The sequence below is a fragment of the Balaenoptera ricei genome, chromosome 1 (assembly GCF_028023285.1).
Source record: "Balaenoptera ricei isolate mBalRic1 chromosome 1, mBalRic1.hap2, whole genome shotgun sequence".
Classification (NCBI taxonomy): Eukaryota; Metazoa; Chordata; class Mammalia; order Artiodactyla; family Balaenopteridae; genus Balaenoptera; species Balaenoptera ricei.
In genome coordinates, this window is record NC_082639.1 from 6,838,641 (window position 1) to 6,863,017 (window position 24,377).

Sequence of the window (24,377 nt, forward strand, 5' to 3'; positions counted from 1 at the left end):
AAGACTGTCTTAAGACACAAAAAGCAAAAGTCATAGATGAGTTAAATGTGATCACTTGAACATTTAAAGATTTTGTATCAAAAAGATACTACATGTACAATTAAAAAATAAAGCAACAGGGCTTCCCTGGCGGTGCAGTGGTTAAGAATCCGCCTGCCAATGCAGGAGACACGGGTCCGAGCCCTGGTCCAGGAAGATCCCACGTGCCGTGCAGCAACTAAGCCCGTGCGCCACAACTATCGAGCCGGCGTGCCACAGCTACTGAACTCGTGTGCCTAGAGCCCGTGCTCCACAACAAGAGAAGCCACAGCAATGAGAAGCCCGTGCACCGCAACAAGAGTAGCCCCCGCTCGCCGCAACTAGAGAAAGCCCGCATGCAGCAACGCAGACCCAACAAGCCAAAGAAATAAATAAAATAAATAAATTTTAAAAAATAATAAATAAATAAAGCAATGGATTGAGAAGACATATGCCGGATACAACAGAGTACAATGTGGACGTTACTTGCACGACGTGCTCAGAAGTGAAATTTCCTCCCAGCACCCTCTGTGCCTCCTTTTCCCATGTGTGAAAAGGGGATGGGGTTTTGTAAGGATTAGTGCAATTAATATTCCCTAAAATCACTTAGGATAGAGCCCGGCAAGTAGGAACCCATCAATTGATTGTTAGCTGCTACTGATATTTAAAGAACACTGATAAATCTTTAAGAAAACCACAAACAACTGAATAGCATTTATCACATTTTCAGTTGGACTAGCAACTGTCAGCTCCATCTTCAGACCAGACGGCTAGCCCTTCACTCAAGGAGAAGCATCCTGCAGATCTGTGACTTGATTGATGTTCTGCCCACTGGTGGTCCACAGGGAGAAGTGTGCTTTCAACACCAACCTCCCAGGAAGACTTCAGGACCTTAGATCCTGAATCACAGCTTGTATGTTTCTATTCTCAGATTCTTTTTGAAAAAGACTGGAGAAGGAACCAAGGTCTGGGGTCTGGCCTTGAGCTCACTAGATCTGTGGCCGAGAACGGGGAGTTTACCTCAACCTGCCTCCGTGTGCCCATCCTCGAAGGGAGGGGGTTGGAGGGGAAGAACTCTTAAATACTGTTCATAACAAGGCTGCTTGCTCTCTCATGCCCATGGCATTTACCAGGGGAGTGGGAGGGCTTAAGGACCTTTCTTGGAATCAAATACAGAATCTCTAATGCTTCTAGAATTAGGGGCAAAGATTTAAGCTCTGCTCTTGCCATTGATGGCACTCACAGTGAGGGTCGCCTTGGGACCACACGGTCTCACACTGAAGGGCTTGACATTAATCTCAGCCATTTCAGAGTTTTACAGGAATTTAATTTGGGCTACATTTTGCATATTACTGGATTCCAAGGTAAAAGAACAGAGCAGTTATCTTGTGTTCATTTAGGAAGCAGAGTTCAGGAACATCAGTCTATGGTCTACATTGGGCCTGATGTCTTGGCCATGCCATCTGGCATTTGACTCGTCTAAAGGCCAAAAGGAAGTTTTGGAAAGGACGATTTCAAGGCAAGAGAGGGTGAGAGCGGGAGTGAGTCCTGATCTCTGAAGCACTCTCTGCTCTTTCCATGCCCACCCCAGACCCTGAGACCCATGACTCCCCCCCAACTCCAGCCCTGAGACCTTCATTGCCTAAGTCCCCAAACACTTGGTCAATGTCTGGTCTTCTTTTTTTTTTTTTTTTTTTAATTAATTAATGAATTTATTTATTTATTTTTGGCTGTGTTGGGTCTTCGTTTCTGTGCGAGGGCTTTCTCTAGTTGCGGCGAGCGGGGGCCACTCTTCATCGTGGTGCGCGGGCCTCTCACTGTCGCGGCCTCTCTTGTTGAGGAGCACAAGCTCCAGATGCGCAGGCTCAGTAGTTGTGGCTCATGGGCCTAGTTGCTCCGCGGCATGTGGGATCTTCCCAGACCAGGGCTCGAACCCGTGTCCCCTGCATCGGCAGGCAGATTCTCAACCACTGCGCCACCAGGGAAGCCCAATGTCTGGTCTTCTTAACCACATTAGGAAACAAAAATCATCGCAGCAGTCATTACCTGGTTTTATGATAATGATTTCTGCTTTAGGCCCAGATTTTAAACTTTGAGTTTCAGGGAGTTGAACATTCACCTTCCCTTACCTGCCTAATTTATTCACCAAGGGGCCGACCATGAGGGAGCCGAGGAAGCCTCCGAAGGGAAACATGGACACAGAAACCGACCACAGCAAGGTCAAGGAAAATTCGCTTATGTATTCACTGATTCTGTCATAGTAGGTCTCGTTATAAAATGCTTTCATGAGCTGGAGAGCAAAGCAAAACAGAACACCAAAATAATTTGAGTTGGTTTTGCAGAAAGAACAGTGTACATTGTTGGGCCACCCAATGGGATGAGCTGGGCACGTGAACATCAACATGATTAAGTGGAGGAGAGGGAGTGAAGATTAACAGCAATTAGCAGGGGGCACCCACGCCGGGGCGGGGGGCTGTGAGGCCTCTGATGGGCAAGCTGCCAGGGATGTTTCTTTCTTTTTTTTTTTTTTTTTTAAGAATTTGGTTGGTTCTCTTCATTATTTATTTGTTTATTTGGCCACGCCCCGCAGCATGTGGGATCTTAGTTTCCCGACAAGGGATCAAACCCGCGCCCCATGCAGTGGACGCTTGGAGTCTTAACCACTGGACCGCCAGGGAAGTCGCTGCCCAGGATGTTTCTAATCCCAGAAAGGAATGACTCCAGGCTTCCAATCACGAATCAATGTTGGATGATCCCGGCCCCTCCAGACTCCGCTATGGATTACAAGGCTGCAGAAGATCAGAGTGCCCCCAAACCTACTTCCCCACCCCTGGAGGCCAGCCCACCATGTGCCCAGCCAGACCTGGCTCTCCACGAGAACCTGGTGTGTCCCCGTGACCCTGTGCCTGCAAGCCCCTTGGGCTTGCGCTGTTTATTTCATGGGTTTCCCCCACCCTTCACTTGAGGTCCCACTGTGTGCCCTCAGCGTCTGTACAGTCCCACCCTAGTGGCCACCCGGGCACCGGCTGCTCCAAACCCACCTCCCGGTTCCCTGGGGGCTGTGTCTCGCCCACCATAGCGACCTACCTTGGCAGGGGAGTTAATAACAGCCACATTGTACCCATACTGGAAGGATGACCCAAAGGCAGCTATCAGCGTCGCCAAAGCAAGCACTGGTGTCAGCCTCTGCAGGAGGAGAGATCACGGCTTTAGGTAAGGAAGCAACCCGGGGTTCCGGGGAACTCCTGATTTACTCAGAGTCTTGCAGAAAGATGGATGTAATGGCATCTGAAGACCCGTGGTCTTTCAACCACTCCGTGTCTGGAAACCTACCCTCCACGCGCCTTGGGTGGAGCAGGTTTCTTTAACCGTAGCACTTAAGCCTGGATAATCCTTTGTTATGGGAGGCTGTCCTATGTGCATTGTAGAGACACCCCTCCCCCCACCTGTGACAACCTAAATGTCTCCAGACATTGCTAAATGTCCCTGGGGGCAGGTGGGCAATCGCCCCTGGTTGAGAATCACTGGGTCTCAACAAAACCGAAGGGTCACCCCCTCCAACACTCCACCTAATGTCTGAGTTGCTTCTGTGACATTCCTGCCGCGGGACTGCCTCTGCTGATTGCAGCAGATGCACTCAGGCACTGCCTCAAACACAACCCCCCCAAAAAATCAGAGAGAAAATATGAAAATTTTTAATGATTTAGGGCCACTGATTAACTTCCTTTAGCCTCTGGACTGTTGCTCTAAGAGGCAGAAGGCCCGGTGAAAGAAATATTTAAATATAGATTTCTGGAGACTCTTAAACACACACATTCTGTGACGATATCTCCTTTGACACCTGGGTAACTGAACACTCATTTAAGACAATCTTTAATGACACGTGGGAATTCATCAGTAAAAGAATGAAAATTGGGAGAAAAATAAAAGTGGAAAGAGCTTTGCTCTTAGAATCTATGGATCTCAGTTTGAATTTGCTCACTGCCACTTTCTGGCTTAATTTCTGTGATCGTCAGTTTCCTCATCTTTAGCGTTAGGATAATAACACCTCTCGGAGTTAGTGCAAGGATTAGCTATGGAAGCGTCTAGCTGTGGAGGTGAATCCACGGACCGGGGTGGGCCTGGGCTCTCTGAACCCACCATGGGCACCCTTCATCCTGTACTACAACCGAGGTCCCCATCACATGAGACTCAGCCCCTCTGGGGGCGAGCTGAGGTCCTCGTGTCTCCTCTGGGCAGCATTCCTCCGAATTGAAGGGGGAACCTCTTGAGAGAGGCATGTAGGAGCAGGACAGGCAGAGAAACAGGGGGCACCTGGGCCTCGCCTCATGCCTGGGGGGGACCGCTGAGCTAGTGACCCCCTCCCCGACCCCACAGAGCAGGTGCAGGACCCGCAGGAGTCCCGGTCAAGAGCAGAACCGCAAGTGAAACTGCCCGTCTCCTCTTCCACCAGATAATTAACAAATGCTTAATTCACAGGAAGTTTCTGGTAAAGACGACAAGGCAGCCTATCAAGGAGCAGCGGACTCTGGTTTCCAGTCTCTCCTCAGGCCCCACCACCCCCTCGGGCCAGGGGGGCAGCAGGTGACAGAAGTGGGGGGGAGTAAGGGATGGTGCCCAGGAGGGGAGGCGGGTTCCAGGGCTGTTGCTACACCGTGTTTTCTAAAGGCAGGGGGTACACAAGTAGGCATACCCACCCCACCCACAAAACCCCACCCAGGAGGTAGCATAGGGCCAACCATGTTCTACTTCACCTCCTGAAGTGCTCTGGGTATTCATTCATTCATTCATTCATTCACAGATTGAACACCCACTGTGAGCCACCCATGGCTCTAGGTTCTAGGTACTAGGGATATAGTGGAGGAGAAAACAAAGATTCCTGCCCTATAGCTGTGCTATTGCTTGATTTGGTGGAAGGAAGGAAGGAAGAAGGGGAGAGAGGGAGGGAGGGAGGAAAGAAGGAGGGGAGGGAAGGAAGGAAGCAGGGAAGGAAGGAACGGAGGGAGGGAGGGAGGAAGGAGGGGAGGTAAGGAGCGGAGGAAGGAAAAAAATGTTGATTAAAATTTCTCCTCTTCTAATTCCCTTCCCAGTAAATGATAAACTATAAATATACCAGGCTTCATTCATACTGCAGGTGCAACTCCAACATTCTGCTTTGATGGGTCCTAAGGTTTGAAGTCCTTAGCAAAGCTCAGTGTGGGAGCTGGCTGGTGCCCCGAGGTTCATGCCCCAGACAGGGGGGATCCTGCCAAGTACGTGGATAGCCAGCTCTCTGACTGCTTTTATGGGATTCTAGCAAAAATTATCAGAGACCTCACGCTGCAGAGTGTCTAAGCCTAGAGCACATAATTCAACTTCTATTCCTTGGCTTCGTCCTTGAATTCAAGCCATAGGCACATTCTAAGGACCTGTAGGAATCAGGGCTCACCCTTTGTGGAAATAGCAAAGACATTCTGGGTAAGTTCTCAAGTTCTCACTGACCTTGCTGGTCCAAATGCCTTCATTCTGATGAAACAAAATTATTTTTAAGGCAGGAAAAGAAAAATTTAACATAAAATTTTCTCTGCCATTTGAGCCACTATCCCCTCCCCTTTAGTGTGCATTAAGCATATGCATTACACATTAACTAGATCCCCTTAGAAGACACAGGAATGCCTACTCACAAAAAAAAAAAAGAAAAGAAAAAAAACAACAGCAAACAATATCCTCCTGGCACCAGCAAGATAAATCCTTAGGAGATAACATTCCTTTCCCAATCCTGTAAGGGGTCACAATAACTCACTACTCACCTTGTTAGACTATGTAAACTGTCAATATGTTACTTTGATGTATAACACTTTGTCTCAAAAATTATATAACTGTGCTCTGACTTCTAACAGGAAGAACAGTCCTCAGATCTTTCTGAAAGACTGTCTGCCAGGTTATAATCCTCAGGTTGGCTCGAATAAAAATTTCATTTCTTTCTTAGATTGACTGTTGATTAATTTTTTTCATGGATGATGCAATAAACATTGCATTGCATATTTATTGACAGCTGTCTATGATCTGTGTACCACGCTATAGTCCAGTGAGCAAAACAGCTGCCCTCAAGAAGACTGTGGTCCAATGGGAAAGACAGACATTTTTTTAAAACTACATAATAATTTAATAATGAAACTAGAACTGGAGTAAGTTTTATGAAGAAAATCCACAGAAGTGGTTAAAGAGGGGAGTCAGGAAAGTGACTGAGAGAGGATGGGGGCCTGGGTAGGGGAGTGACTGAGGCAGGGGAGCAAGAGGTACCAGCTTTGAGGACTACTTAGGAAGTAAAATCAAGGGATTTGGTACCCCTTGAGAAAAATGGAAATCAAAACCACAACGTGATACTACTTCTCACTCATTAGGATGGTTAAAACCAGCAAGACAGGTAAATGTGTTGATGAGGATGTTGAGAAAATGGGAACCCTCTCACATTGCTTATGGGATTGTAAAATGGTGCAGCCACTTAGGAAAACAGTCTTGCAGTTCCTCAAAAAGTTAAACACAGAGTAAACATGTGACCCAGCAATTCCACTCCTAGGTATATACCCAAGAGAATGAAAACACATATTCATGCAAACTTGATCACAAATGCTCATAGCAGCATTTTCATCATAACCAAAAAATGGAAATAACCCAAATGTCTATGAGCTGATGAACTGATAAGCAAAATGTGGGATACTCATGCAATGGAATATTATTTGGCCATGAAAAGGAATGAAGCACTGATACTCGCTACAAAGTGGATAAACCTTGAAAACAAGCTACGTGAAAGAAGCCAGTCACAGAAGACCACCTGGTTCCATCTACGTGAAATGTCCAGAATAAGCAGATCCACAGAGACAGAGATAAATCAGTGATTGTCCAGGGTTGGGGGAGAAGAGGAGGAGATGGGGGGAAATGCGGAGTGACTGTCAGTGGGTAGGGGGTTTCTTTTAGGGGTGATGAAAATGTTCTAAAATTGATCGTGGTGATGGATATACAACTCTGTGAATATATATTGAATTGTATACTTTAAAGGGGTGAATTGTATGGTCTGGGAGTTATATTCTCAATAAAGTTACTATATAAAAAAGGCATGTAAGAGAAATTCAGGGCTTAAGCTTTCTTTTTCTTTTCTCTTTCTTTCTCTTTTCCTTTTCTTTCCTTTCCAGGAGGGGAAAGAAAAGAATTTGGTACTGGGCTGGATTAGGGCATGAGGGAGAGGAAGGGGCTGAAGGGGATGTCCAGGTCTCCGACCATCTTATTGAAAATGACAAATGGCTCAGTGGCCTCAAGACACGAGAGGGGACCCTCCTCAGAGGCCAGGGGGGGCCGGGACTATGAGATGTGCTTTTGAGAAAAACTAGGAACCAAATCCCTCATGCCCACAGTAAACTGGCTTCCTGTTTTTCAAAATGTTGAGAACATTCTGAGACCTTAGTGAAACAACCACCTTCAGGGCTAGCCCTCTGACACGGTGTGATTCAAGCTCTCTGGGAAGGAAGCCCCACCCAAACCATCTCTCTCTTAGGAATTTGTCTCCAATTTCTCTTTCTACCACCAGAGAGACACTCTCAGTCTCAGACTTTTCTTTGTCAGGCATCTCCAGTCAGAATGCAAATATGCCTGGAAAAGTGAGTCCCTATGAATTATTAACACTGTTAAGTCACTTTATCACACTATGGAATGAACCCAAAGTTTCACAAACATTCCTTGAGGTCCGAGTGACGAGGGGAGAGAGGAGAGACAAACGTCATAAACTTTTAGAGCTGGAGGTGCCTGGTGTTGCCGCTGCGGGGGGTCTAGAGCGTGGCCACTGCAGCCCAAGGGCCAGGGGTTGAATCCTGCCTCCCCTGCTGCTGGCTGTGTGGCCCAGGGCCAGCTGCTAAACTTCTCTCTGTCTTGGCTCCTTCATCTGTAAAATGGGGACAATGATACTGCCTTACTCACAGGACTGATGTGGGGAATAAATGAGTTCATACATGTGAAACAGGCCCACAGCTGGCTCGTGGTGGTACACACTCCAAGCATTACACATTATATCATGGGTTTGCTATCGATATTAATTATTAACAATGAGGACCCAGAGGGGAAGTTAGTAGCTCAACGACACTCAGCTAGTTGGTGGTGGAGACACTCCACAAAAAATTCTGTTTTCACTTTCCAAAGCATTTTGGCATTTTTTTCTAATCATCTTATTTGTTTCTTTCAGGCCAAGAGTCCTTTTTCCCGGCGGAAAGTCCTTGATGCACACCAGATTCATGTCTTTTCTCTTTACATATGAGGAGCCCAAAGGCCCGTGAGGCCGTGGTCACACAGCCACCAGGGGACAGACAGCCGGGCCCTCCCCACCAGCCCTGAGCGGCCCCTGGCAGCCCAGCCTCTGTGGCCTGAACTGGCCCCCCCACTTCCACTCAGCTCCTAAATCCCTCCTTGGCTTCACTTTGTGATTTGAAGGTTCTTACAGTCACCACTGGAATAGTTCTGTGTTGATGTCTCCTGGGACACCCAGCGCATATTCACCCAAAGGGCCAGGTCTGCCCTCAGACACCTGGGAAGGGGCAGCCTGAATCCCCCTGGATGGATCCCTGGAGGAGGCCCCCTTCCTTGGGGGATTGCAGGAGCACGTGGCTGTGATCAGCCCATATCTTTTGCCTGTGACCGTTTAATCATCTCCTTTCAAAATGTTATCATTCATTTTCAGGGACCACCACGCAGGGTGTTTCTGTTCTTTTGCAGCTCCACCTGGGGGCACAGCTGGGCGGTGCACTTCTTTTGAAGAGACGGCACAGACCAGACCAGGGCCCCCCCTGACCCCCAAATCCCTGAGTTCTGATTACCTCACAGCTCCTTTTCTATCAAATAGAGGCGATAACATTTGACCTAACGCGTTCTTGTTGTCATGAAGTCGACAAGACAATCCCTGTGAAGTGACGCAGTCATCTCTAAAGCAGGCAATCTCGGGGGCGAGAGTGCTACTGGCATCTAGTGAGTAGATACCAGGACGCTGCTCAACATCCTACAACACCCAGGCCAGCCCCCCATGGCAGAGAACTATCCAGCCCCAAATGTCAGTAGTGCTCTGCTCTAAAGGATGATCAAAAAATAATAACACTTATGGGGGATCCACTCTGTGCCAGGTAATTTACACACATGATCTCATTTACTTGTTCCAGCATCCCTCTGCGGTGGTATGGTTATTATTCCCATTTTATAGGTGAGAAAACCAAGGCACAGAGCAGTTAAATAACTTGCCCAAGTTCCCACAGCTAGAATAGGATGGAGCAGGAACGAATCCCAGGTACTTCTACCTCTCAGACCTGTCCTTAATCTGTGAGCTACAGAGCATGGACCCTACCTGTCTATGGCAAGGCTCTCCTGTCCACAACTGAATAAATAATAATTTGCACAAATAAGTACCTCGCCCATCAATATAAGCAGATGCTGTTGTGATGAATAAAATGCAAATCTCTTAAAAGTGTTAATAAATTTATGTTACCTTTCTGTCCTTATGCATTTTCCTCAATCAAAAGACTCTAGGACTTCCCTGGTGGCGCAGTGGTTAAGAATCCGCCTGCCGATGCAGGGCACATGGGTTCGAGCCCCGGTCCGGGAAGATCCCACATGCCGTGGAGCAACTAAGCCCGTGCGCCACAACTACTGAGCCTGCATGCTGCAACTACTGAAGCCCGCGCGCCTAAAGCCCGTGCTCTGCAACAAGAGAAGCCACCTCAATGAGAAGCCCACGCACCGCAACGAAGAGTAGCCCCCGCTCACCACAACTAGAGAAAGCCCGCGCAGCAACAAAGACCCAAGGCAGCAAACAAACAAACAAAAAAATTTTAAAAAAATTTATAAAAAAAAAAGACTCTAAAAGTACAACGGCAATTATATGGAGGGCAAGGGTGGGTGGGAAGAGGTTCAGAAAAATCTTTCGTCTCTAAAAAAAAAGGATTCTGATTATCTAAAAGGGAGGGAACCTCTGCTGCAGATCTGAGTTCAATTCAAATCCTGCAACATCTTTTCTATCTTTTCATGCTGGCTTAGCTCTTCGCCTGCTGAAAAGGTTAGTGAAAATGCCCTGAAGCGAAAATCAAAACAAATCAAAAACCTCTCACAGGCCATGTGTAAGGATTTTGTTGCTGGTTTCCGAAGCCCTTCACCTCAAGTTCTTACGGGGAAGGAAGTTGTGACAAACTCATCCTTTGAGTCTCATCATTTCGGTTCCAGCCCAAAGAACCTCTAAATCTAAATGTCTCCTCTCTCTAGTCCCTGTAAAAGTCTGGCTGCTGGGTGAACTCTGAGGGGCAGGTGCCCCGGTGGTCCTCGCCGTGCACGGAGCTCCGAAGGGCATCGCCTAGCAACGCTGAGCAGGTCCTGCCGTGGGGCTGCTCCTTGCTGTCTCTCTTGACAGCAAACTTACCCCTTCCCTCTTGATTGTGTCCCGTTGCTCCATCTTTGCTCTGGAAGCGCAGGGTTCTGCTTATTTCCTTTCAGCCAAAATAACAAATGCACTGAATGGCGAGAGAAGACATTCTGGCTGTACTTTGGCCAAGCCAGGTAACAGCCAATAGCATTTTTATAGGCAGGCTAAGGCAGAATAACCCTTTCGGGAACCCAGAGGTTTGTCTCGTTTTCGCTTCTTCTTTTAAGGGAGATGTCTGGGGTCTAGCTCAGCAAGTGGGCACCCCCCAGGGACTGCAGGCGCAGCGCCTTCCCGATTGGGACAGTCTGCGGTATTTCCTTACTGCGAAAGTCAGGCTCGTGATGAGTGACTGGAAGGGTTATTTCCGTCACCAACACATGGAAAGCAGCAGGTGCCAGTGACCCTACAACACACCAGGTAACACGGGGGCAGGAGATGGGGTCATTAGAGGCTTCTCAGGAGTGGTCCCTGCCAGGAAGCCTGCTGCCAAATCTCTCCACTAGGAAGTCGGCTTTTGCCCAAACTACCACACAACACTTCTCTCAGAAAGTTTCTTATTTTCCTTTTTAAGGAACTCAGAGTCGCCTAGAGATGAGATTTTTCTGTGTAATCATCACTATTGCAAAAGCAGTAAATATTTCAAATCCCTTTATCTGCAGGGCAGGGAAAGTGAGTCACAGCTGCTTGTCTGGGTCCCCCATGCATGGCCAGGCCCCTGTCGGCTCCCTGTGCCCAGCACGTGTTCGGCTGCCATGTGGCCACCACACCAGGTCAAGTGGCCAAAATCCAGAACAGGCTCTCAAAGCCGATGGGCTTTCATCTTTACAGGGCATCTTCCCTGTTTTATTTGCTGTGGCACAAATCCAGTTAATGTAGTCGCATCTTCCCCTGTTCACCTTCAAATGACAGTTAACTGGGGGTCCACTGTGTGTCGGGCACTGGTCTTGGCATCAGTGGCAAACTCGGGAATTGTCATCAGGTGCCTCTGTGTGGGAGGCTGAGAGGAAGGTGACAGCGTGTGTGTGTGTGTGTGTGTGTGTGTGTGTGTGTGTGTTGGTCCCTGCTTCCCCATTCACGTGGGGGGTTTGGGGGGAGAGGGAGGTGTTGGGGAGCAGTGGGGGGCGGGACTGACCATTTCCTTTCTCTAACTTCATTTCCTGTCCTTTTTCTCCTGGGTCACAGCCCTAATACCATGATTTCCCACTGAGGTTTGGCAAGACCAGAGGTTCCCAATTATTTCAAAGAGTTTTGAAAAATTCTCCAAAGAAAATGCACTTTAGTTGCGGGGCGGCGGGCGGGGGAGGGGTGGGGGGTGAAGGGAAGGGGACAGGTTGGGAAAGCAAAAAGAGCTGTCAGAAGTTTGCCACCAGGGGTCATTGCCAGGCCCAGCGGAAATCAAGAGAACCACTTCTTGGCCCAGAGCTTCCACTTGGCTCCCTGGGGAGCTGAAAGCTGAGAGATGGGGTTAGTGGTGGGCTGATGCAGACCTCCCCTCCTCCAGCCTCGACCTCCCACCTGGAGTGGAGGTGGTGGGAGGAGCCGGCGGCCCGGCCTGGGCCGGAGGGGGCTCTCCTGTCCGCCCCCCTGTCCCGGGGGGAGGGGGAGGGGCGAGCCGCAGTACCTGGCTCGGCGGCCCCGGGGCAGCGCAGGTACAGCCTTCGCATCACCAACGCCTCAGCGGTGGGAGCGCAGCACGAGCGGAGGGAACGCGGCGGGGAGGCCGCTGGGATGCTGGGCCGCGGGGCGCTGTCCCCTCGCCCCTGCCCCGGGTCCCCCTCAGCCCTGCCCGCGGCCTCCTCAGCCCGGGACCCTCGAGCCCCGCGGCGGCCAGTAGACACCGAGGGAGGGCACCTGGGGACCCCGGAGGGCCGGGAACGGTCGGGAGTGGGCCCAGAGCTCGGGGACTGTCCCCGCCCAGGTCCTCTGTGTCCCCTGCCCAGTCCTTCCCGGCCCCGGGACCCGGGCACAGCAGCCTCGGGGTCTCAGGCCGCCTTTAGGCCCTTGGGGGAAGGGGGTCCTTTGGGTGCCCAGGGATCTGGGGGCTCAGAATGGGGAGTGGCCCACTGGTCCGAGGCAGGGACTGTCCCTGCTGGGATCTTGCAGGACCCTAGCGTCGGGGCGACCTGAGGTGTGTGGGCCGGGCTCGCCCACTTCAAGTGTCTTTTTGTTTTTGTGAACTTTCCACATTTATTTATTACCCACGGGAGCTGAAAACGGGGGCGGGGAGGAAGAGAGTGTCTCATCACTGGCCCTCGCCCTCCCCACCCTGCCCTTGTCTCTGTCCTGCCTGCACTAGGAAGGGGACCTGTCAGTTGAAACGTATTTTTGCCTTGGGGTTTAAAATGACAATAATAAACAACACTGATTAACCCAAGGATATTTTGGCTAATTGCACATAGCAGGCCAAGGTGTGTCACAGGAACACGTACTAATGTTTCCAAGAAACGGACCTGTGCTTGAAACTACCTCTGTTGAGAGCCAAAGAATCACTTTTAAAGTAAAAAGAAAGTGACCAGACCCGCGTTCTGCCAGGGCCTTCCTGACTTTCTCTTTCCCACCTTCCATACAGTTTGATTCATTACAGGGAAATTATATTAGGATTTTATCATTGAGGGAGAAAAGGACCCAAAGCTAATTTTCCTCTTTCTTAGAGGGCTGTGTGTTAGGTCCACTCTAACCTGTCACAATGGGGAAAGTGCTCGCTAAGAATTCTTGCTTGTCAAGGATTCTGACATGAGGATTTGGGTTCCAGATCTCAATTCCCAAATCATTATTATTAACATATATTATTACTATTAAACGTTATTATTAACATAAAATGTAAATATGTTAGCACAAGATTTTAGAAGACTTATCAGAATCTGAAAACAGTGGTTATTCTGGGATGTGGGATTAGGAATGATTTCAATCCTAGCATATATTTACATTTATATGTACTGAGTCTACGACTGTCCTAGAGGGGGGATACAACAGGGTGCAAAAAAAAAAAAAATAGCCTTGTCCTCAAGCAGCTTAGACTCCAGTTAAGAAAGCAGAATTTAGTCAGATAAATACACTGATGAATGTATAACTATAAAAGAACTCTAAAGAAGGGGGTTGGGGGGCTGGTCAGGGAAGGCTTCCCTAAAAAAGTGAGCTTGAGCTGAGACGGGAAGGAAGAATGAATAGAGCTTACCTAAGCAAAGGGGGGGTGGGGTGGGGATGGGGGGCTGGAGAGAGCCTTCCAGCTAGGGAACAGTATGTGCCAAGGCCCTGTGGTACAAGAGAAATTGCAATCAGTGTAGCTGAAGAGCACAAAGCAGAAAGGAAGGCTGGATGGAGAAGGAGGCTGGGGAGATAGGCAGGGCCAGACTATATTTAGCTCTTAGAGACCATGTGAAAGAGCTTCATTTTTGTTCTAGGAGCAGAAAGAAGGCATTAGAGGGTGGAGGGTGACTAGATTTGTGTTTTGAAAAGTTTACTGTGTCTGCCTAGAGGAGAACTGATGAGGGGACAAGAGACCAGCGGATTTGGGGAAGAGGAGAGGGAGCTGTTCTTTGCTGCAGAGCAAGTGAGATATGCCAGCGACTTGGACCTGCGTGGTGGCAGAGATTAGAGAAGCAAATGCATCTGAGAGATATTTAGGTTGTAAAATTGACAAAACTATAGGTGATTGACACCAAGGGGAATTAAGAGGATTTTTGTATTACTTTTATAATAAAACAAATAAAAATGGTCTTTCTGAAAATGAAGCTTTTCAGAATTAAAAAAAAAAGTTTGTATAGGAAAAGTTAACGAGGATGTAAGCTGTTGAATTAGCATCACAAAGCAGGTCGGCAAATCCCTGGGCTGTTCTTGAAACCGAGCAGGACCCTGTTGGGCTCCTGGGCATGGAAGCGTTTCTGTGTCTCCCATTTCTTGTTTGTAGGGAGCAGAGTCCAGCCTCCATGACCGTCCCTCAGTTCCAAAGGGCAGATCTGAACAGTTGCCAATCAGCGATGGGAGGGAATGCAGAGACAAGGGAGGAACAGCCAAGAAACAATAGTGCGGCCTTGGGGCAGGGTCCTGGTTCGCCTCAAGGGATACACATGACAATATCTTTAAGCTCTTTATGGAACTAAAACCCCCAACAAATGGAAGATGTCAGCATTCTTCATTCCAGAGAAGCTTTTCAAGAAGACCACATGAGGCCAGATTAAAGGAACCACAGAAGCTCATCAGATTACCTGAGACCAGATTAAAGGAGTACAGGCCCTGCACACACCCTAATCTTATCAGCAACCCCATCCTTGAACTATAGCTGTAAAACTCCTCATCAAATCCTCCCGGGTTGGGACACATAGTTTGTGAGGGGCACGAGCCCACTGTGTCCCCCTTTGCCTGGCAAAGCAATAAAGCCATTCTTTTCTACTTCATCCAAAACTCTGTCTCCGAGATTTGGCACTGGTGCACAGATACCGAGTTTTCGGCATCATTCTGAGACCAGACGATACCAGGACTTTAAGTCACTCTTGGTCTCATGTCTACTAGGAATGTTCTGGAATTTTAAAGTTTTGTCGTGGGCCTCTGTTGTACAGACTGCTGTGGCTCCCCCAACCCATCCCCAAGTCCATTTGCCCAGTCCTTCTAGTAACAGAATTTGGGGCAGGACCTGAGGCTTCCCAAAGGAAAGATTAGGTTTCCCATCACCCTTGTGGTTGGCAGGGACATATGACAAGTTCTCTCTAAAGCAACATATGCAAAGGTGTCACGTACTGGCTTGTAAGAACCTTGCTCTCTTCTTTGTTCCTTTTGCCATCCTGCTGCCTGGAATACGGATGCCAGCAGCTTGGACCACAAGGTTGAGGCCACACAGGACAGAGCAAGAAGATGGAAGGAGCTTGGGTCCCTTCCCCTTTGAAGTGCTGCCCCAGCCCAGACCACTGCCTGGACTTTCCATGAAAGAAAAACACTCCTCTTTTTCATTTTCTGTCACTTGTGGCCAAACCCAGTTCTTACTGATATAACCATCAAACATTTGCCTGAAAGTCTGTTAGGACAGAAAATGGGAAGGGACTCTTACCCTTGCAGGCTCTCAACTGGAAGCGAATGGCCTAAGAACACTCATTTTAAGGGAGAAAGTGAGAACCCCCTAGCTGCTGGGTGCAAATGTCAGTGGTGATTTACCCAGGCTGCTGTTTTCATTAGGACTGTATTTGTTTTTGTTTGTGTTCAGATTTTAAAATTGCGTGGTGGTCTGCCCCAACCCTATTTTCCCCTTAAATCCTGTTATTTATTTATGTGCCATATGATAGAAAGTGGGGTTCTTTAGGAACATGTGCATCGCATTATAGCAGAAGTGCCTGCACGTGCCTCGGAGGGCACGAAACAAGGCTGCTACCAAGGTGCAGAGTGTGTGTGGATTGCTCGATTGGAGGGACATGTGGGAAGGCAGGAAACAGCGCTGGGTCATCCCCATTCCAGGTGTAGATAAGGAAGACGAAATTAGCAGGTCCCGGCATGCATCCAGCTATCTACACAGGCAGCGCTCCTGTTGCAGGGGGCCTGGTAGGATGACACAAGACTTCCCAAGCCCAGTGCCCAGTGGGGCCAGCTACCCCTCACCCAGGCCTGCCTGGATTCTGGCCATCGGAACCCAACTCTGCGACGTGGGTGGAAGGAAGAGGGAGAAAACATGCCTGATCCAAACTGTCTTGCTCCACGGGCCAAGATTTTATCAGATGCCCCCAAGGCAGAAAGGCTGTGGATCACGCTGACACACCTGGTGAGTAAACTTCAGAGATGATACAAGGCTCCTAAGTTTTCTTTCCAAGAATAGAATTTGACCTCACCTATCAGAGTGCCCATGCACTAAGGAGTGACCTTTGGGAATCTTGGACAGAATGCATGAAAGCCAGGGGGCCATGAGTCTTCTCAGGGACCCCAGTGGCTTCGTTGGTTACACATTACCTTGGGTAGACAACTCTTTTTTTTTTCAAACTGTGGTAAAAAACTTATAACGAAAGTTTGCTTTTTTAGGTGTACGGTTCAGTAATGCTAAGTATATTCACTGTTGTACAACCAGTCTCCAGAACTTTCTCATCTTGCTAAACTAAGGCTCTATATCCATTAAACAATAACTCCCCCCAGCTCTGGCAACCTCTGTTTTACTTTTTGTTTCTATGAACCTGACTACTTTAGTTGTTTCATATAAGTGGAATCGTAGAGTATTTGTCTTTTTGACTGTCTTATTTCACTTAGCATAATGTCATCAAGGTTCATCCATATCATGAGCAAGGATGTGGAGACACTGGAACCATTGTATGTTGCCAGTGGGAATGTAAAATGGTGCAACTGCTGTGGAAAGCAGTTTGGTGATTCCTTAAGAAGTTAAACAGAATTACCATACGACTCAGCAATTCTACTCCTAGATATATTTTAATTCCAAAAGAATAAAAAAAGAAACTGGCATTCAAGCAAATATATGTATATGCATATTCCTAACAACGCTATTCACAATAGCCAAAAGGTGCAAACAGCCCCCACGTCCACCAAAGGATGATTAGATAAACAAATTGTGATATATACACACAACAGATTATGCAGCTATAAAAAGAAACGAAGTCCTGACACAAGCTACATGAACCTCAAAAATATTATGTTAAGTGAAAGAAGCCAGGCACAAAAAGGTCACATATTGTATGATTCTATTTATATGAGAAATCCAGAAAAGGTAAATCCATAGAGACAGAAAGCAAATTGGTGATTGCCAGGGGCTGGGGGGAGAGGGGAATGGGGAGTGACTACTTAACGGTGTGGGGTTTCCTTTGCGGGTGATGCAGATGTTTTGGAACTAGATAGAGTGGTGATTATATAACATTGTGAAGGTACTAAATGCCACCGAATTGTACACTTTAAAAAGGTTAACTTTATGTGAATTTCTCCTTAGTAAAAGCAAGGGAATAAATGCTGGAATACTCTAGAATAGTATGCTACTTTGCCCATCTCTTTCTGACTCTGGGGTTAGTGACCTTACATTAATAGTGTTAAAGGATAATTTTCAAGAAAAAAGGTAAAAATTATGACTTTTTTTCCTTCCAGTTTTCTTGAGATGCAACTGACAGCACTGTTTGAATTTAAGGTGTACAGCATAATGGTTTGACTCTCGTACATCACGAAATGATTTAGTGAACATCCATCGTCTCCTATAGATACAAAATAAAAGAAAAAGGAAAAAAAAATTCTCCTTGTGATAAGAATGCTTAGGATTTACTCTCTTAACTTTCATATGTAACAGGGTTCCCCAACCCCCAGTACGGGTACCAGTCCAGGCCTGTTAGGAACCGGACCGCACAGCAGGAGGTGAGCGGCAGGCGAGAGAGTGAAGCTTCATCTGCAGCTCCCCATCGCTCCCCATCGCTGGCATTACCACCTGAACCATCCCCGCCTGCCCCCCGCCCCGTCCGTGGAAAAATTGTCTTCCACCAAACCGGTCCCTGGTGCCACAAAGGTTGGGGACCACTGATATATAACATACAGCAGTATTAATTATATTTATCATGTGGTACTTTACATCCCTAACACTTATTTATCTTATAACTGGAAGTTTGTACCTTTGGACCACCTTCCTCCAATTCCCTTCCCCCTGCCTCTGGCAGCCACTAATCTGACCTCTTTTTCTATGAGTTTGTTTGTTGTTTTTGGAGTATAATTGACCTACAGCACTATGTTAGTTCCTGGTGCACAACACAGTGATTCTATATTTCTATCCTTTTCAAAGTGATCACCACGATAAGTCTAGTTACATGAAATAGGTCACCATACAAAGATATTACATAGTTATTGACTATATTCCCCACGCTGTACATTTCATGCCTGTGACTCATTTATTTTGTAACTGGAAGTTTGTACTCTCACTCTCCCTCATCTATTTCTCTCCTCCTCCCCGCTCCCTCCCCTCTGGCAACTGCCTGTTTGTTCTCTGTAACTATGACTCTGAATCTCTTTTGTTATGTTTGTTCATTTGTTTTGTCTTTTAGATTCCACATATAAGTGAAATCATAGAGTGTTTATTTTTCTCTGTCTGACTTGTTTCACTTAGCGTAATACCCTCTAGTTCCACTGGCAAGATTTCATTCTTTTTTATGGCTGAGTAGTATTCCATTGTGTGTGTATGTGTGTTTGTGTGTGTACCACCTCTTCTTTTTGGCTGTGTCTCCCAGCTTGCGGAATCATAGTTCCCTGACCAGGAATTGAACACCCGCCCTTGGCAGTGAAAGTGCAGAGTCTTAACCACTGGACCACCAGGGAATTCCCACCACCTCTTTATTCATATTTCAATGCACACGGGTTGCTTCCATATCTTGGCTATTGTAAATAATGCTGCAGTGAACATAGGGGTTCATATATCTTTTCAAATTAGTGTTTTCATTTTCTTTGGATAAATACCCAGGAGTGGAATTGCTGGGTCATATGGTAGTGCTATTTTTAATTTTTTAAGGAACCTCCATACTGTTTTCCATAGTGGCTGGGCCAGTTTACATTTCCACCAGCAGTGCGAGGGTCCCCTTTTCCCCACATCCTCATCAATACTTATTTTTTGTCTTTTTGATAACAGCCACTCTGAAAGATGTGAGGTGATATCTCATCATGGTTTTGATTTGCATTTCCCTGATGATTGGTAATACTGAGTATCTTTTCATGTGCCTGTTGGCCATCTGTATGTCTTTAGAAAAATGTCTTTTCGGATCCTCTTCCCATTTTAAAATTGGGTTGTTCGGGTTTTTTTGATGTTGAGTTGTGTGAGTTCCAGCATCAGTTACCTATAACTTGCAGAATTGTAAGCTCAAAGGTAGTACAAGGGCAGAGCGCTGTGCCAGCGGGAAGTAAACAATGCGCGACTTTCCCCTGAAGCACATGCTTTTCCCTACAGTCAGTTGAAAAGAACCTCGGTGGGCGCATCACAGATATCAGCAAAGGCTGTAAATCAGTGCCACCCCCGCCTCCAGTTGGTCCGTTGTTGAACGGTTACAGCCTCCCACAGAATCTAGTGCTACGTGACGCCCCAGGACCAGAGAATACATTTTACGTGTCCAACCTGGGATCTTAAGGAGCATATTACGGAAGCCAGAGGCCCAGTGGGTACTGCCGGGCCACTCAAGTTCTCCTTGAAGCCAAACCCTGCAAGCATCTGCCCACGCTTTTGAAACCCCCGGAACCGGAATTCCTCTAGATCTCCTAGGTCTGCAGCAGCCGCCTTACCTGGGAGCTTGTGAAAAATACAGACTCTCAGACTCCACTCCAGACCCGCTCAATCAGAACCTGCATTTTAACCAGAACCCCGGGTGGTCCCGGCTCTCAAGAAAGTCAGAAGCACTGCTCTGCGCTTTTCCTGAACGTGGCATCAGCGACTCTCCCTAGACACCCAGCCCCGAGGTCTCCCGGATCTGTGCCCAGCCAGGGCGGACTCACCCCCAGGGCTGACACAGTGTCCCCAGTGCTCTCCTCGTCACTCATGTCACTCATCATGGCGCTGGTTGGTTAACTTCAGACAGCACCTGCCCTCCGACGCCCGACGCTCCCCGTCTGCTTTTCCTCCTGGGGTGGTGGTGCCAAGACAGGGAAGAGACAAACGCTGTCTGCTGGTATTTGAGAAGCTCTCCCAGATGCAACAGGTCCAGGCAAATCCAGCGATTCGCTGGGTGCCAGGGAGAAGAGAAGCTACAGAAAATGTTAGTGAAAGTGAGAGTCTGCTCCCATCTCTGACATAATGGTCATGGGAAATTCTCCAGATGCTTGTTAAATAGGGACTGCCCAACAAGAGTAGGTGTGAGATTGTTCCGTCTGGAACTGGGCCTGGGGCACTGGAAACAGAGGGGAGGATCCAGCTGTGGGGGAGGGGCAGGAAGTAGTAGACCCTTCAGGGGCTCTTAGGTGACACAAGAAAAGCTAACCGAGAATAATGACAGCTGCGGCTTCTAGAGCTTTCCTCTGGCTCAGTCCTTGTACTAAGCACTGGGTCTCATGTTAGTTTCATTATTATCTCCTTTTTAGATGAAATCGAGACTAAGAGAGGTCACAATTCTTTGCCCAGAGTGACACCATTAGGAATGGCAGAGGCCTGGTTGACCCAGTTTCTCTCCTTCCAGAGCCTCGTTGTTCACACACCTGTCTCTCCTGACCCCCTTTCTTGGACGATGGTTTGTCGGCCAAGACATGGCTGGGTGAAGACGTCCCTGCCCTCATCAGCATCACTTTACTACTCCCAGGAGATTGGCCCAGAAAGATGTAAGTTGCAAGTGTCATCTGGAAAAAAATAAAAGCTCAACCTAAGAGCTGTGAGTTGAGTTTTACTCAGTATCTTACTGATGACTATGGCCCAGGATACAGCCTCTCAGAGAGCTCTGAGAAACTGCTCCGAAAGAGGTATTGGAGGAGCGTATATATGAAATTTTTTGACTGGGAAATACATGTAGCCAAGCCTACATCTTGTTAAAGATTACTGCTAATCACAGAAAACAGATATCTCCAGTTAATGATTTTAGTGCTTTGCTATGCATGGGAAGGTGCATAGAATCTGGGGTCATCAAAATTCTTCCTTAGACATGCATCTTAACTATCTAGGGCCCCATGTGCCCAAAACACAGAGTGCTTCATCCTGAATTCCTTTCAGGGTATGCTATAGGTCAGGGACTAATGACTTCATCCTTGTAGAACTGGAATTGTGGGCAACATTTTTTTGTTTCCACAAGTAACTTCTACTTCCCTCCAAGAGCTTTTAAGAAACGATGCATTCTTTAACAGAAAGCATCGTGACAGTTTACACCCAAAACTCTTTAAATTCTTCACCAACAGATGCTTACCCCACTATGCCCACTGATGCAAAACTGGAATGTCATGATCCTCGCCCAATCCCCAGCACATTAAAAGGCCCACCTTAAACCACACTTCAAAAATGCCACTAAAGGGAATTCCCTGGTGGTCCAGGGGTTAGGGGTCCATGCTTCCATCGCAGGGGGCACAGGTTTGATCCCTGGTCGGGGAACTAAGATCCTGCAAGCTGTGCTGTGTGGCCAAAAAAGAAAAAAAAAATTCACTAAATATCCCACTAAATGTCCCTCCCACTCTGAGACCCTATTAAGGCCCTGTTGGGAGTGCTTTTCCTTATCCTGCAAGCAATGCACGGCTTTGTCTTATCAACAGGCTGGGCCGACTCTATGGCAGGCCTGCAACCTGTGTGGTCACTAGGGCCTCTGCTGAGAAGGGTGACCTCATTTGGCCCCAAATGTAATAAGAGCTCAGTAAACATTAGCTGTTAGCTACTATCAATGTCCTGACCCCATAACACCAGGCAAACCTTTTCTTCATGGAGCCTGGATTCTGCTCCAATAAGTGATTCTGAGTTTTGGGGGGTTTTTTGGTAGGGGGACCCACATGCTTCATTCAGAAGGTCATTTAGGGACTTCCCTGGTGGCGCAGTGGTTAAGAATCCTCCTGCCAATGCAGGGGAGATGGGTTCGAGCCCTGGTCCGGGAAGATCACACATGTCGCGGAGCAAACTGAGCCCGTGCGCCACAACTACCGAGCCTGTGCTCTAGAGCCCGCGAGCCACAACTACTGAAGCCCGCGTGCCTAGAGCCTGTGCTCCACAACAAAAGAAGCCACTGCAATGAGAAGCCCGCGCAACGCAATGAAGAGTAGCCCCCACTCGCCGCAACTGGAGAAAAGCTCGTGCACAGCAACAAAGACCCAACACAGCCAAAAACAAACAAACAAGCAAATAAATAAATATATTTAAAAAAAAAGTCATTTACCTCTTCCCCCCAAACTTCTAACTTTTTGGATGTGAAAGGCTTAAGCCCCACGTGCATGCTGGGCTGGCCCTAGGGTCTCACTCTGTGCCCAGAACTGGGCAGGCTCCGGGGGAACAGGCCAGGTAGAGTGGTCCCTGGAACTTCTGGTCTCTATGGACACCGTGGCATCTCAGAGGTCTGCTTAGAAGGCCATGGAGCAGAGGGAGGTGGGCTTCAGGGTGTCTGCTGGTTAAGGGCAGAAGCAGGGAGCCAAGCAAGAAGGGAAAAGAAGGGCTTTCTAGGGAGGGGGAACAGCATTGTGATATTGTGATTTATTATCAGAAATATATATTTGGTCTTTATCCCATCCTGGCACATAGATCCTAGAATCTTGGAATTTCCTCAGCATTGAGAGTGTCTTTGTTATGTCAATGAGGTGACTTTTGGAAAAGCCCCTAGGTAAGCAAAGGATGGGGCTGGTTGCCAGGGGAACCAACCCTGTGATTAGGGAGTTGGAAATTTCAGTCCTACGCCCCCAGCCTCCTGGGAGGAGAGAGGCGCTGGAGGTTGAATAAACCACCAATAGCCAATGATTTAATCAATCATATAATGAAGCCTCCATAAATACCCAAAAGGACAGGAAAACACAGAGGTCTGGGGAGAGTAGGACTTGGAGAAGATGGAAGCTCCGTGTCCTTTCCCCATACCTTGTCCTGTGCATCTCTGCCATCGGGCTGTTCTTGAATTATGTCCATGGTAATAACCAGTGCTCTAATAAGTAAAATGTTTCTCTGACTTTTGTGAGTTAATCTAGCAAATTAATCGAACCCAAAGAGGGGGTCGTGGGAATCTCCAGTCTACAGGTGGTTGGTCAGAAGCACAGGTGACAACCTGGACTTTCGGTTGGTATCTGAAGTGGGGAGACAGTCTTTAGGGCTGAGACCTTCACCTGAGGGTGTGATGCTGTCTCCAGGTAGACAGTGTCAGAATTGAACTGCAGGACACCCAGCTGGTCCTACAGCTGGTGTCAGACGATTGCTTGCTGGGGTTGGGAAAAACCACACGCATCACCAGCATGGAAGGGTGTGCTGTTTGCTGGGGTGAGGAAGGCGGAGGCGACTCCAGAGAGGGGGACAGGTACAGGTCAGAGGAGGCCTGAGAGCGTGGACTGTTCGCTGCATCCCCTGGAGTCCCTCAGGCCGGGTCGCCTGGCCAGACTGTGCCTTGGGTGGTGCTCAGAGCCTCCCTAAGCAGGACGAGGGGGCTGGTGGGAAGGTCAGGGAAGAGGTGATGAAGGGTCACCGTGGGGAGATGGGGTGGATGGGGAGAGGCACACAGCACCTAATGAGGAGTGGAGGGTCTCAGGAAGGTCTCTCAGCACTGGCCGGGAAAGGCTTCTTCCATTTTCTCACAGATAAGCACATAGCATCTGGTTCAAGATATGGAGACCAAGGCAAGAGAGAGTGGCTAAAACACCCTCCCAGGTGGTTGCCAGGAAGAAGCAGGACGGGACACGGCTAATTTTGTATTGTTTAAGTTTGTGTATGCTGTATCTTTTTGTGTGTGATAAGTTTATTGTTTTTATTTTTTTAAATTAATTAATTTATTTATTTATTTTTGGCTGTGTTGGGTCTTCGTTTCTGTGCAAGAGTTTTCTCCAGCTGTGGCGAGCGGGGGGCCACTCTTCATCGCGGTGCGCGGGCCTCTCACTGTCGCGGCCTCTCCCGTTGCGGAGCACAGGCTCCAGATGCGCAGGCTCAGTAGTTGTGGCTCACGGGCTTAGTTGCTCCGCGGCATGTGGGATCTTCCCAGACCAGGGCTCGAACCCGTGTCCCCTGCATTGGCAGGCAGATTCTTAACCACTGCACCACCAGGGAAGCCCTATTGTTTTTATTTTTTAAAATTTCTTTTTAATTTTTATTTTATACTGGAGCATAATTGATTAACAATGTTGTGTTAGTTTCAGGTGTACAGCAAAGTGATTCAGTTATACATATACATGTATCTATTCTTTTTCAAATTCTTTCCCATTCAGGTTATTAGAGAGTATTCAGCAGAGTTCCCTGCTCTACAGTAGATGCTTGTTTGTTATCTATTTTAAATACAGCAGTGTGTACATGTCAATCCCAGACTCCCAATCTATCCCTCCCCGCCAAGTTGTATCTTAATAACAAAATTAATAT

The 24,377-nt window shown here is 47.9% G+C and overlaps 1 protein-coding gene across 3 annotated transcripts in view; it reads right to left on the reverse strand.

Annotated features, from left to right (window-relative positions):
• The window catches only part of SLC2A5 (solute carrier family 2 member 5), a 60,486-nt gene that overhangs the window by 13,418 nt on the left and 22,691 nt on the right, over positions 1-24,377 (reverse strand). For 2 of the 3 annotated variants that reach the window (XM_059912140.1, XM_059912120.1), the window contains exons 1-3: positions 10,442-10,673; positions 3,106-3,204; positions 2,148-2,308 (exon numbers count right to left, since the gene is read on the reverse strand). In XM_059912140.1, the coding sequence (XP_059768123.1) occupies positions 2,148-2,308; positions 3,106-3,204; positions 10,442-10,474 (293 nt within the window). In that variant the 5' untranslated portion in view covers positions 10,475-10,673. Of the gene's footprint in view, positions 1-2,147; positions 2,309-3,105; positions 3,205-10,441; positions 10,674-24,377 lie in introns of those variants that run through there. The other variant, XM_059912172.1, reaches the window with a different exon arrangement.